General features: G+C 34.1%; 1 protein-coding gene across 1 annotated transcript in view; it reads left to right on the top strand.

Annotated features, from left to right (window-relative positions):
• LOC114327549 (phenoloxidase-activating factor 3-like) overlaps positions 1-15422 on the top strand; it is a 48372-nt gene that overhangs the window by 27821 nt on the left and 5129 nt on the right. Inside the window, exons 5-7 of the mRNA XM_028276221.2 lie at positions 4863-5053; positions 9599-9694; positions 11751-11961. Coding sequence (XP_028132022.1) covers positions 4863-5053; positions 9599-9694; positions 11751-11961 — 498 coding nt within the window. The remainder of the gene's footprint in view (positions 1-4862; positions 5054-9598; positions 9695-11750; positions 11962-15422) is intronic.

The following is a 15422-nucleotide window of genomic DNA, read 5'->3' as shown; positions in this document are numbered from 1 at the left end:
ACTTATGGCATATATTAAAAGATCATAACACTTAATTTTGCTTACAACTGAATATACCAAAACACACTACTGGAACAGTTACTTATACAGAATTATACTCGTCCATCTTAGCAAAACTCGAAATCCACGGTATGGAACGAAGAATACTAAATGTAGGATCTGAAACACTACCAGAAATTACTAACGAGGAAGTTATAAATGCATAACAGATGACAAACGGAAAAACTTCTGGAGACGACGGAATAACAAAAGAGATAATTACTGAATGTCAAACTAGAATACAAACACAAACTAGAAAATTACAGAGCAATAAGCCTGTTACCACATTCGTACAAACTGCTTACCAAAGTAATTACCAACAGATTATCAGTGGTAATTGCACAAGAGCTCTGAAATTATTGAATTTTTCCCGAGTGACACTTTGATAGTTTTAATTTCACGAGCCGAAGGCGAGTGAAATTATGTCAAAGTATCACGAGAGCAAAAATTCTATATTAATTTCAGAGGTCGAGTGCAATTTGTTGCGATTATTTCATGAATAAAACTGTTCAAAACCAAAATGTTATTGTAATTTATTTATGTAAGTACCATTAAACACACAGTTTTTATAAATATTTGACGATTGAAAGTCATCACTTTTATAATTTTTAAAACATTAATTGTCATTAATGTCACTGAATGTATTTTTTCGTAGCAACGAAGGGCATCTGACGTAATATACTTAACGACGGGAGATTATCAAAAATTATCGATTTAATTCAGATTTCTGTAGCTTTCTATTGGTCAGAATCTCCTATGAATGAAATAATCAAATACATTCGATAGTTACCAGCCTGTTGAACAAGCGGGAAAAGATTATAGTATCATAGAACACCTACAGACAATACCGACACTTACTTGAAAAGTGTAACGAATACAATAAACCTCTTCATTTGTTGTGGATTACAATAAGGCATTCGATTGTATAGAACTTTGGGTATTTTAGAAAGAATGAATAACGCAAGGATTGATTCCAGATAAAGAATACTCCTAAGATAGATAGATACATAATAATATATACTATATACGATCATGCAACTATGCAAATAGATGTAGCAGAAGGTCTAACAATAAGCACAATATTATAGTAGGTACGTTGTTCTTTAACGGTAAAATATTGCAAAACCTCTAAATTTTAAAGTACCTACCGCTTGGATTGACATGAAATTTGGCATACACATAGCTAATAAGTCAAAGAAAAAAAGTGATATTGTGCCGATGTGTGCTTTTGCCCTGGGGGTGAGTTTCACCGCTACTCGAGGGTGAAAAAGTATATGTATGTCAAAAATAAGTTCGGAATTGGATAAACTGACTAATTCTTTTAAAACTGACTAAATAAACAGGATAAACTGACTAAAAATTTTGTTCTATATAGTTTTTTTCTCCAAATCAATACTTTTCGAGTTATTTGCGAGTGAATTTGTTCATTTTTGAACAAAATAACCACGTTTTAGACGGTTTTTCGCAAATAACTCAAAAAGGAAGTAATTTGTCGAAAAAATATTCTTAATAAAAATATAGTTTATAAAAAAATGAAAAAAATGGTGCATATATATAAGTCTGTAGACCTAGTACAAGCAAAGTTGTAGCTAATGAAAAGCAGGTTCTAATTCGTCAAATTCTAAATCGAATATTTCATCGAGACATAACCAAAAAACAGAACACTTTTCGGGGAACACTCATTTCAACTTTTTAAAATGTTTAAAAAAAGTATTGAATGGGTTGCATATGTGAGTCCATATTAAAAGAAGTAATGAAACACAAACTTACTCACAATCTAAGTAAGTCGTGTTTCATTACTTCTTTCGTTTAAAAAAAGGTTTATTTTTGTTTTTTAAAAAAACTTCTAACCTTAAAAGTAAGTGAGTTATGCTCAAAATATTGTTGGTACCTTTTATTTTTTGGTAAAAAGAATCGCGAAAAGCACACCCTAATTAGCATATCAAATACAATTAATCGTTACCGCTTCACAAGTTACTTTACTTGTTTATTATTTATACGATCTGTAAGTCTCAGCGGTTCAAAGTGCTTATTCTTGAAAAGGGTGTAGTTAAAATGGCTTGAACGAGTCACTAATCCCGAGTGTATGCAAACTTTGAACAGCCATAGCATAACCGATTTTTGTCTAACAGGAAAACAAAAAGTCCAAAATATTCAGAAAAGCAAAACGTACATTTTATTACTTCTTGAGATTTTTGGTATCGCTAATAATTTTTAAGTTATTTTGAAAAAGAGCCTTTTTTCAAAATTAAAAATTTTAAAAATTATATTTTAAAACCATTTTTTTTGCAAAATAAGCACGTTGAATCGATGAAACTTGCAGATCATATAGACACAACATAAATAAAGCAACATGTGAAGCGGTAACGATTAATTATATTTAAGTTGTTAATTAGGGGGTGATTTTCCCGATTTTTTTATGCCAAATCAAAACGGACCAACTGTATTTTGAGCGTAACTTGCTGACATTTGATGCCAGAATATTTTTTTATAAAAATGGACATAAAGCTTTTTAAACTATTTAAAAAAGTTGAATGATCCTATTTTTCTTTAGCTATAACTCTGCTTCTACTAGGTCTAGAGACTTTATTTATACACCATTTTTTTCACTTTTTTACAATCTTTACTTTTGCCACTAACGGTTTTTTTGATAAAATACTTACTTTTTGAATTATTTGCGAAAAATTGTCTAAAAACGTGTTTGTTTTGTTGAAAAATGAACATATTCACTCGCAAATAACTCGAAAAGTATTAACTTGGTGAAAAAACTGTATAGAATAAAAGTTGCCTAGAATGAGGCATTTTATCGAATTTCGGACTTATTTTGAACGTATGTTTTTCACCCCCGAGAAGGGGTGAAACTCACCCCCAGGGCAAAAGTAAAAAAAGCACACATCGGCACAATATCACTTTTTTTCTTTGACATGATGGCTATGCGTATGCCAAATTATATGTCAATCCATAGAGAAATAAAAACAAGTTTTTATTTCTCTATGTGTCAATCCAAATGGTTCTTTAAAATTTACAGCAAAAACCGTCAATCAAATAATGTACTAATAAGAACGGAGAGAGGAGTTAGACAGGGAGACACTATCTCTCCAAAATTATTTACTCTAGTATTAAAAGCTGTGTTCAAAAACTTAAATTAGGAACACCGCACAATTAAAATTGATGACAGATTTTTAAGTCATCTAAGGTTTGCCGATGACAGTACTCATAAGCAACAATATAGAAGAACTAATCTACATAATAAAGGAGCTTAAACAAGAATCTGCAAATATCAAAATATCTGCAAAATATGAATTTAAATCAAACAAAAGTGATGACAAATCAAAATATCACAATCGACTTAGATGGAAGTGATATCGAAAGTGATCGAAAGATATATCTAGGTCACACGATTGAACTATGCAAACAGAATCAAACGGCAGAGATAACTAAAAGAATCCAAATGACTTGGGCAACAGCAGGAAAACTCAGTAGTGTGTCGAAAAACAAAAAGATACCAACAGATCTAAAGAAAAGGGTATACAACAGTTGTATTCTATTGTTCGTCCGCTATAACTTTTCCCATGCGTCACGATTCATTTTCAAACAAATTAAGTCAAAACATAAAGTGAAACGTACGCCGATGTGTGTAGTATATAGTATACAGTATACAAAATGTATACAGTGATGAGCGTGCTAATAACCGGCAAAATAGTGCAAAAGATGGAAAACGTATTGTGAGATAAAAAGAAATGAAACTAGTCGAGCTGGGACATTTAGCGATATTAACATATAAATTCACATTATATTGATTGTTTCCCACCTTTACACGTATCAGAGGCGTATGTCAACTAAAACTGTCACTGTGACAGTGGCAGTTGCTAAACTCGTCCGATACGTCTGAAGGTGAGAAACAATCAATATAATGTAAATTTTTAGGTTAAAATCGCTAGATTTCCCAGCTCGATTAGTTTCATTTCTGTTTATCTCACAACTTAATACGTTTGTCATCTTTTGTGCTATATTGCCGGTTATTAGCGCGCTCATCATTGTATACACATTGACGTTCGTTTCACTTTATGTTTTGACTTAATTTGTTTGAAAATGAATCGTGACGCATGTAAAAAGTTATAGCGGATGAACAATACCAGTTATGATCTATGGAATGGAGACCGATAACTCTGTAATACTTACAGAGTTATCAGCCAATAGATTAAGACCAACACAGAGCCATCGAACGAGCTATGTAGGGAGTATATCTGAGAGAACATGGTGGAAGTGAAAGATGTAATTGGAAGAGTTGCACAAATGAAATGGAATTTGCAAAACAACGACAGGTGGACGAGAAACATTGTACTTTGAAGACAACGCGAGCACAGTCGTAGTAGAGGAACACCACAAAATCCATGGCTAGACGACAACAAAGCAAAAGGAGGGAGAAACTGGCACCAGCGGAGAAGAAAACAGAGAAGAGCGGAGAACTCATGGGGATGCCTTTGTCCAGGAGTGGAAGCAAACAGGTTTTCCTTCATGACCAATAGGATGCATAAAAATAAGGGAGAAAATATAAATACTCCTTCCTCGCAGTTAATACGGTTCTTCTTGCAACAGTTTTTTGTTGTTTCCTAAATTTTTTCCTTATTTGATATTATTCTTGGAAAACTAAATAGTTTTGGTCCTTTTTCACAATAAATCCTAAGCTTAATGAGGTTTTTATAACAATTTGCTTTTTTAATCAGTCTTGCTTTAATCAGTCATCAATCAAAGGATCAGGATCAAACCTGTTCACCATTTACTATGAATACGATCAATAATGCTTTTTATGTAAATTTCAGGTTAGGAGTAAGAGTGGGTGAATACAACCTTTCCAACAAAGGTACAGATAAAGATTGTATTGATACGGACTGCAATTATCCTGTTCAGGATCTAGCAATTGAAGAAATAATCTCACATCCCAACTATGAATCCAAAGAAAAGAAAAACGATATTGGTTTGTTAAGGGTTCAACCAATCACTTTTAATAACAGTAAGTATAACAGTTTCATGTATAATGTTTTCTGGGACTATATTTCTTCTCGTCTGAGTCATTATTTTTGAAACGGTTGAAAAGTTTACATACCTGGGAGTAGAAATATATGCCGACGGATCAGAACATGGAGAAATAAGGAAGAGAATAACGCAGGCAAACAGAGCTTATTTTGCCCTCTCCCATATATTTCGGTCAAAAAGTGTCCACCGAAATACAAAGATGAGAATCTATAAAACCTTAATTCGACCAATAACATGCTATGGCAGTGAAGTCTGGGTGCTGAAAGAAACATCCAAAAACAAACTCGACACATTCGAAAGGAAAGTACTTAGGAGAATAGTAGGACCTGTGAGGGAAAACGAAATCTTCAGAAGTCGATACAACAACGAGCTTTATCAACTTTATAAGGAAACGCCCCTGTCAGACTTCATTAGATTACAAAGATTGCAATGGGCCGGACATATGATAAGAATGGGAGAGGATAGGCTACCAAAACGAGCACTGAATGCTAGAATGCAAGGAAAGAGACCGGTTGGGAAGCCACGAAAGCGCTGGGAAGACCCAGTAAACAGCGACGCACAAGCCCTTTTAGGAGTCCGTGTATGGAGAAGAGCAGCCACAGACAGGAAAGGGTGGAGGCAAAAAATAAAGGAGGCCAAGGCTCAATTTGGGCTGTAGTGCCGTAGAAGAAGAAGAAGAAGTATAACAGTTAATAGAGAGATTTTGTACCTCTTATTTTGCAATTCCGTTATGGTTATCGTTATACTACGTCTGTGCAGTAGCGAATATATGATCCGTTATCGTTATTAAACATAAGGGATTCCGTAATTTACGGAGGTTTAAAGTAGTGCTTATCGTTATAGTAATGGGTAACTTGCTTTGTTGCCAGAATGTAAAAAAATCAGTAAAATTACATTTACATAGATTCTAATTTTGATGACCTATAAATTAAAATACCAAAAACTGTTCAAGTATATGCTTAAAATTACAATAACGTTGTGAAGTGAGGTTATGTTTAAATAACGATAACGATGACACGAAAAACCTACTTAACAGGCTGCAAAAACTCTGCTTTTTAACGTTGCCGTAATCGTTATGCTTAATAAAGTTAACCACAGCGGAGCCAAAATCAGCGGTTATTTTAAGAGGTGCAAAATCTCTCTTTTTACTTTAGCAGTTTCCTCCTTTATTTCTTTCTTTAATATTCGCCCTCTTACCTACTTTTCAAGAAATTTTTTTTAATCTCTCCATTTTCAGGGACTTGAGCTTATACTAAAAATATTTATCTGCATATGTCCTCACTTAAATTGTTTGTTTACCCGTGTGCGGTTGCTACGAGTGTCATTCATAAAAAAAAAGATTCCCTATGCCGCGCCGCTGAGAAAGAGTACGACGTGCTGGGAAAAATCTGGCAACACTGCCTTATATATCAACTCTTACCCCACCACTTTCGCCTCGCTGCATTTCTTAGTGTCGACTACCAGCCTTCGAAGATGGAGGTCCCGCTCGCTGTTACTCACAAGGTCATATGTAAAAAAAAGTTCTCTATACCGCTGAAAAAGAATGCGACATGATAGGAGAAATTTGGCAACACTGCCTTATACATCAATTCTCCCCCTCTCTTACCGCCCCATTTTCGCCTCGCTGTTACCGCCAATGTGAAATAGCTGTAGCGATGAAATGAAATACTGGGGGTGGATCAAAACCAGCACGTGGAAATGGAAAACAGCATTTACATTACTGTGTTAAGGTAGAGAAGAATTCTTCGGAACAGTTTAATACGGACACTTTTAGGAGGCAATTACCTTATTGGATTGATAACACTAAAACACTGCAATGGAGAAGACACCCCATCATACTCCCTAGTAAAAAATCATCATGACACCGATTAGTGAAATGAATAATATTAATCGCGGGCTGTGGAACTCAAGATCCGGCAGGAGAAGCAATAGACAATAATTTACCCACAGGGCTTCCCAGGCCGCTAGCTAGCGATGTCCCTCTTAACAAAACATCACCAGATATAAGGTGACAATGAAGAACCCATATGGAATAGCTGCAAGGAATGTCACAAATTTATATGATACTGCGAAATTGAGAAATCTACTGTCTTAAATGGACAAACTAAATATTACCATCATGGGGGTGAGTGCAACAAGATGGACAAGTGCAGGGAATTTCATAGCAAACGGATGATCCGATATTGAAGACTTCTACCATAAAATAAAAAAAAAATGCTAAAAATGACAAAGGAATACGAAATAACAATAATTATGAGAGACTTTAATGCCAAAGTGGACAGAAAATAATGCAAAACATGGAAACTTGACTTAGGAGGAAAAAATCAAAGAGGTGAGAGAATCTAATCGAATACTGCCAAGAAAATGACTTCGCCATTAAAAATGCATAGGTTCAACTTCCAGAAATGCGTCCGTATACGTGGAAATCCCCTCAATATGGACAACAAGGTAGAATAGTACGAACTCAAATAGGTCATCATCATCATCAATGGTGCTACAGACAACCCTATGAAAGAGCCTCGTCCTTCCCAAGTCTATTACGCCAATCAGTCCTATCCACTCAACTAGGTTACACCTTAATAAAGCACCAATTTCGAGAAAATATTAAACATGTAAAAATTTATCCCGGCGCTGATATAAACTCAAATCATAATTCACCTTTATCCAAAATACAAATTGAATTCAAGAAATTAACAAAGCCAACTAAGCCTGGTAGAATATATCTCGACCCCCTTATATAAAAATAACAAATATACCATACGTCCAAAGAACCATCAATTAATGTTGGTACGACATATTAAACTTGATTTTAGAAGAAGTAAGAGGGTCTGTGAAAATAACTATAATATTGACAATTTATATATTCTGACTACCCATGAATGAAAACAATTTATTTATAGACCAGGGCATTTAGCACTAAAAACACCCGAATAAAAATTTTTTTAAATACAGCACCTAGAGACCTGCAGTTTTTTGCATTACGTTGAGGATGACGCCAGATCATTTGCATCCATTTTATGCCGAAAACCCTCGAAAATCCATAAGATGACGTCCATTGCAGTAACCTTGAGCACCAAGTGATTCGGTGGTCTGTTATGATGGCATATTCGTGTTTAACGACTCAAAAACTCCCCGAGTAATCCATTTTTACCAATTTAATGCCGAAATCTCTCAAACTCTAGAAGAGGACGCCCCTTGCAGTGAACTTGGGCTCCAGGTGCACAGGGAGTCGGTTTTGATGACATACTCGTGTTTAATGACCTCAAAAACCCGTAAGTAATCCGTTTGCATCAATTTGATACCGAAAATCCTCGAAACTCCAGAACATGACGTCCCTTGCAGTGACCTTGGGCACCAGGTGATCAAGAGGTCTGTTCTGATGGCATATTCGTGTTTAACCACCTCAAAAACCCCCTGAATAGTCCAGTTGCATCAATTTAGTGCCGAAATCCCTCAAAACTCCAGAAGATGACGTGCCTTAGTAGCGACCCTGGGCACTATGTACTCCGGAGGTCAATTCTGATGGCATATTCGTATTTAGCGACCCCTAAAACCCGTGAGTAATCCGTTTGCATCGATTTAATGCCTAAACCATCGAAACTCCAGAGGATGACGTCTCTTGCCATGACCTTGGGCACCAGGTGATCCAGAGGTCAGTTCTGATGGCGTGATCGTATTCAGTGACCCCAAAAACCCCCCAATTGTTCCTTAGGATACTGATTTTGACTTTATTTTTTATATTTATGCAATTTTGGATGCATTTTATGCACTTTACAGTGCAGTTATGCATTTCCACCCATTTTTGAATAGTAGACTTTTTTCCTGACGTCATCCTGAACATAATGCAAAAAACTGCAAGTCTCTAGGTGCTGTATTTAAAAAATTATTTATTTTGTGCTAAATGCCCTGGTCTATTATGTTATTTGCTCTAGTCGAAATGTACAAAATAAACTCTCCAGAAAGGTTTTATTTAGCTTATATTATGTAACTAAGGCTACAAAAAACTTTTAATTTTTGTAATGTCTATCCATTCTTCCCTGTTTTTGTCAAACTGTCGACACCGTCGAATTCTCAAACTCCCTACTTCATACTGTATATCGTCTATCCATCTGAGTTGGTGTCTTTTTCTATTTCTTCTTCCTCCCGAGCCACCCAAAAACTCTTTCTTTATTTTTTTCCTCAGTTTCTATACTGTTTTATGGCATCTTCTATATTCCTCAGTTGTTGTTGTAGTGAGTCTAGCCTGCATCTCTTTTAACTCTTTATCTCTTGATTCTTTCTATCACCTACGTTTGCATATTCTTTGTCGTACCACTTTTCTATCCCTCCTCTAATATTTCAATTTTGCAATATTTCATTACTTGCTTCATTATATCCCAAAGAGAATTTAGTTTCATCTTATTAGCACGTTTCTCGTTATTTCATTCCTCTAGTTAGTATGCATTCTCTTACTTCTCCTGTAAATTTTCTCTAATCTGTCCACAAAAGTTATCAATTCAATGCATTTTTTATTCGTTTTTAGAAAACGTAAGACCAGTGTGTCTGCCACGGACAAGTAATGCTGATTTTAATCAAACATACCCAGAAGTCTCTGGTTGGGGAATTACGAAATTTGGTGGTAAGTTTTATTTTGTGTAATTAAAATTTTTGTTTATATGTATTATAATTAAAACTGAAACCATTATCTTCTTATCAGTAGGAGGACGCAAACGCAAAACTATATGAGATAACCATGAAGGGCCAGGAATTGAAATGGGTGTTTCTATCTTTCTTTTATATCATGTATAAATGAATTAAACAGGAATAATTAAACCTACCACAGACTGTAGGTTTTGTCACTACTTAAAAACTTCTGTGTGTCATCGTCGTGTGCCATCCCGGCTACGAACTCAGAATGGAATAAAATGGAGGTGGTCGATGTATATGGACCTGTTATGGCAATCGTTGTATAGTGTTCTACTATTGTTTTCACCCATTTTGAAAAAATGTGAAAACCTCCATTTTGAAAAAAAAACATGATTACGCATGTCTGTCTGTCCCAGAGACTTTGTAAACACAACTCCTCCCTCATTAGCATAACAGATAAAATGACAAGAAGTGAGGTATCTAATGAAAGCTTATATCCCAAAGATGGTATTAAAGGTGAGGAATTTGACCTAGGACTTCTGATTTTAGAGTTGCAACCAAACGTACTATTTTAAAGTCGCCGAAATAATTATACAATTGACGCAAAGTTACACCAAGAGTTCAAATATCGACTTCCAGTTCTACTTCCGGTCACGCGTTGGATGAACCTTAGGATTTACGAAGTACAATGGCTTGTTTAGCAATAGTTGTTTCCAGCTGATACCAGCGACCTCTATGGGATAGCATATATTGCTCTACATGCTATTGTAGGTACGCTTAAGTTTCGTCTATACTACAGTTTTTATTCCAGTGGGCACCTTTAATACCCTATTATATACAGGGTGTCCAGAAACTCTACCGACAAACGAAGACAGGAGACTCCTCATATAATTTTAAAACATTTAAGCCCAATTCATCTAGTCTGAAAATGTTTTTAAGGGAGCTAGAGCTCTTTGAAGATGGCGTCTTCAAAAATTGGTACACATATTTATCTTCCAGAGATGCATCGATTTCATTCATCGTGAATTTCTAGTACCGGTCATAGGCGTCCGTTATGGGTAGGGCAACGGTTATTTTATCGCATAACTTTTTTATCTTTAACTTTTAAGCATTTTTGATATTGGATTATTATACTGTGAGATATTCTAGTACTAAAAGGTGCTCTTGATTTAAGTCCGTAGGACCCACCGTTTTCTAGAAAAATCGATTTGAAAATTTTTCGTCTTTAAATTTGGAAAAACTGCAAAAAAGTTTAAAAAAAAAACAGTGTATTTTACTAACTTATACCAAGAGTAACTTTTAGTACTAGAATAGCTCATAATTTAATAATCTAAAGTCACAAATTCTTAAAAATTAAAGGCAAAAAAGTTATGCGATAAAATAACTCTTGACCTACCCAAAACGGACGCATATGACCGGTACTACAAATTCGCAATTAATGAAATCGATTCATCTCTGGAATATAAATAAACGTACCGATTTTCGTTTTTATAACTATTTTTTTTTGAAATTTTTTTGGAAATTCAAGAAACGAAAAATTTTGAAATCGATTTTTCTAGAAAACCGTGTCTTCTACCTACTTAAAGGAAGAGTACCTTTTAGTACTAGGATACCTCATAATTTAATAATCCAGTGTCAAAAATGCTTAAAAGTTAAAGACATAAAAGTTATCCGATAAAATAACCGTTGCCCTGCCCAAAACGGACGCCTATGACCGGTACTAAAAGTTTACAATAAATGTAATCGATTTATCTCTGAAAGATAAATATGCGTACCAATTCTCATGTTTCTAAATGAAAGCGTTCTGGAGTTATTTAAGAAAAACTAATTACAAGACGCCATATTTAAAGAGCTCTAGCTCCCTTAGGAAGCATTTTCGGACTAGAAGAATTAGGTTAAAATGTCTTAAATTTATCTGAGGAATCTCCTGTCTTCGTTTGTCGGTAGAGTTTCTGGACACCCTGTATATTGATCTGAAGTGTAGTATACATAAATTTTAATATATTGAAATAATTTTTTTACAAAAATGATCTTAAATGTATTTTTAGCAAGAACTAGTAAAGTGTTACAGAAAGCCTATTTGAAAGTTGTAAACCCCGTTGAATGTCAAAATTTTTACCAGGATAGCTTATCCACAGTTATTGATGATACACGAATATGTGCGGGAGGAGTTTTACAAACAAATAAGTCCAATGCGTGTACCGGGGACAGTGGCGGGCCATTACAGGTTCAAGAGGTGTCACCAGACAATGAAAGGAAGTTAGTATATTATCTAAATAGTTTGCAAAAATTTCTGCTCAAAACTTGTTTTCTTGTGGTATCTGTTTATCAAATTTTACGTGGGAATACATCATAATTTACAAAATAAAATATAGAAATTTGGTATTATACAAGATTCAAAATACGTATATGTACAAGTACAAGTAGACAGAAATATCTGAAATCGCCAAGGTCAGACCGATCGAAAATTTTGGTTACGCGACGTTATCAGATCAATCGGGTTTCAAAGGTTTTTCGATTTTTCGGTTTTTAATTTGTTACCTGTTTCACAGTAAAATTGATAACAATTATACAGGGTGTCTCGGAAAGATTGGTCATAAATTATACCACACATTCTGGGGTCAAAAATAGTTCGATTGAACCTAAATTACCTTAAAGTGCTCATAAAAAAAGTTACAGCCCTTTGAAATTACAAAATGAAAATCGATTTTTTTCAATATATCGAAAACTATTAGAGATTTTTTATTGAAAATTGACGTGTATCATTCTTATTGCAGGAACATCTTAACACAAAATTATAGTGAAGTTTGTCCACCCCATACAAATTTTATGGGGGTTTTGTTCCCTTAAACCCCCCCCCCAAACTTTTGTGTACGTTCCAAATAATTCATTATTGTGGTACCATCAGTTAAACACAACGTTTTTAAAACTGTTTTGCCTCCTAGTATTTTTTCGATAAGCCAGTTTTTATCGAGATGCGGCTTCTTTTTTAATATATTTACATAAAAATTTGATGGGGGTTTTGTTTCTTTAAACCCCCCAAATGTTTGTGTACGTTCCAATTAACTATTATTGTGGTACCATTAGTTAAACACAGTGTTTTTAAATTTTTTTGCCTCTTAGTCTTTTTTGACAAGTCACCTTTTATCGAGATGTGGCTTCTTTTTTAAAATATACCTAAAAATGTAAATTATAAATTTTTCAGATTATTAACAGGTCTCTATAATCGTATAAACATATACAAAAAATATGTGGTGGATTCGACAAATATTCAAAATATGTCGATAAACACTGGCTTATCGAAAAAGTACTAAGAGGCAAAAAAATTTTAAAAATACTGTGTTTAAATAATGGTGCCACAATAATAATTTAATTGGAACGTACACAAAAGCTTGAGGGGGGATTAAAGGAACAGAATCCCCCATAAAATTTTTATGGGGTGCACAAATTTCACTTTAATAGTTTTTGATACATATATTGAAAAAAATCGATTTTCATTTTGTAACTTCAAAGGGCTGTAACTTTTTTTGTGAGCACTATTGTATATAGTATATAGGTAAGTGAGGTTCAATCAACGTATTTTTCATCCCAGAATATGTGGTATAATTTATGACCAATCTTTTCGGGACACCCTGTATAATGCTTTTACATTTTTATTATGAATCGAAATATTAGACGTAATAAGTAACTAACAGTATACATTACAGTGGCGACGCGTGACTTTTTCTGAAGTGTTACCAAACCCAGATGCAAAAAATCTTATTTAAAAAAATGAAGATATGACTAAATGTATATATACACTCACTGGCACAAAATTCCGCCACCCAAAATTTTTGATTAAGTTTGACAATCTATAACTTTATTATTTGTACTTCGATTTTCAAGATTCTTGCACGAGTTTGTAGGTACATGTATTGATGTCAATTGCTTTTGTATTATCCTGGAGGTATCACTAAGGTCTTGTTTTTTGAATTATCTGAAAATCTTTTTTCTTGTAAGAGCTGTAATTAAAAACACTGCTTTGAAGGTTTATTTAATTAAAAATATCAAACGCACTAAAATTAACAAAACAAAACAAATTTAACAACAAAACAAAACAATTCAATAGCGATTATGTCCACTTCTTGCAGCAACGACTGCTCGCAATTTGTTTAGCATCTAATAAAGATGTGTTTTTCTTGCCTGGGGAATAGCCCGATATTCCTCTACCAGGGCCATAACTGTACCAAATTTTCTGGAGGCCTAGGATGACGGTAAATAGTAAATCCCATAAATGCTCAATATGATTGAGATCTGGGTTGCATGCAGGCCATTCTAATCTTATCAATCCAACCTCAATTGTATGAGTCAATCAGTGTTTTTATTTTCAAAAAATGGTACAGCTCTTAAAAGAAAAAAGATATTCGGATAATTCAAAAAACGAAATGTTGGTGATGCCTCCGGGAAAATATGACAGGACTATGAAACAAAATCAGCTATTCCATTTATCCACAGAATTTTTTAAAATTAGAAGAAAATACAACGCTTCCTTTCACCCCTGTACAATGACATGCAAGCAAAATTTTTTGTTACCGGAACAATACCAAACAATATGAATACATGTACCTACAAACTGGTGCAAGAATCTTGAAAATCGGAGCACAAATAATAAAGTTATAAATTGTCAAACTTAATCAAAAATTTTGGGTGGCGGAATTTTGTGCCGGTGAGTGTAGCTTCAATAATATCATTTTGTATATCACTTGAAACTCTCGAAAAACAGATGTTTCTAGATGTTGACAAAATTTTTGATCTTTTTTGGCAATTAATGTTAACGATTCCCTGTAATTGCCTCGATTGTCAGAGTCTTCGCACTCAAAATGACCACGAAACGCTAGTTCTTTTTTGGCCCAAAAACATACAGTATCTATTATAAGTGTGCTAAGGATATACCTATCTATTTTTTTACAAACTCATTATGTTTAGCAATATTTGCTTTAAAAGCTTGGTTAAGCTTTTGATTTTTGTTTTGCCAAACTAAATCAAATTGGGTATACATCTTACTTGTAGGCAACGGAGAAATTTCATGTCTCCTTTTTAAAAATCTAACACTATTTAAATCGTGAACCTGGTCCATCCATTTTTCTGTAGAAACCAGAAGATATGGCCAACAATACAGTATATTTTTCTTGCAACCATAATATAACCAAGGATTTTCACTGTACCAACTAAATTTAAAATATCGAACTACTTTTGTTGATTCCTTTTTTAAATTGTTTAAAATAGGTCTTTCATTTTTAATCTCATTTTTTTCTTCAAAATTATACAAGGAGAATTACTTTTCAAGTAATTGATCGATTAAGAAGCGACACTCATCCATGGTTAACTGCACGCACACTTTTTATAGGTACTGTCACCAATTTTAAATCTGGTAACAGCGCTACCGATACACAGCGCGCTTATTCCGTCGTTTCTTCAAAATTTTCAGTCACTAGCCGGTCCCGAGCGCCAGCGTGGGTATATAACCATTGTAACCAGAAATAAGTCTGGTAAGAGAGTATAATAAAGTGCAACTGAGTCACATAAACTCGCCAATATTTTCGTGTCTACGAGTAGTTGACTATTTACTGAGTTAGGTACTATTACCACATAATATAATAATATATTTCTATTGGTAAAAATATTGGTAAATAGAATTATTCATCGTCATAAAATATTTATTGGCAAGATTTTTAACTGTT

The sequence above is a fragment of the Diabrotica virgifera genome, chromosome 1 (assembly GCF_917563875.1).
Source record: "Diabrotica virgifera virgifera chromosome 1, PGI_DIABVI_V3a".
Classification (NCBI taxonomy): Eukaryota; Metazoa; Arthropoda; class Insecta; order Coleoptera; family Chrysomelidae; genus Diabrotica; species Diabrotica virgifera.
Note: the sequence above shows the minus strand (reverse complement) of the source record. Positions and strands in the feature narration are given on the sequence as shown.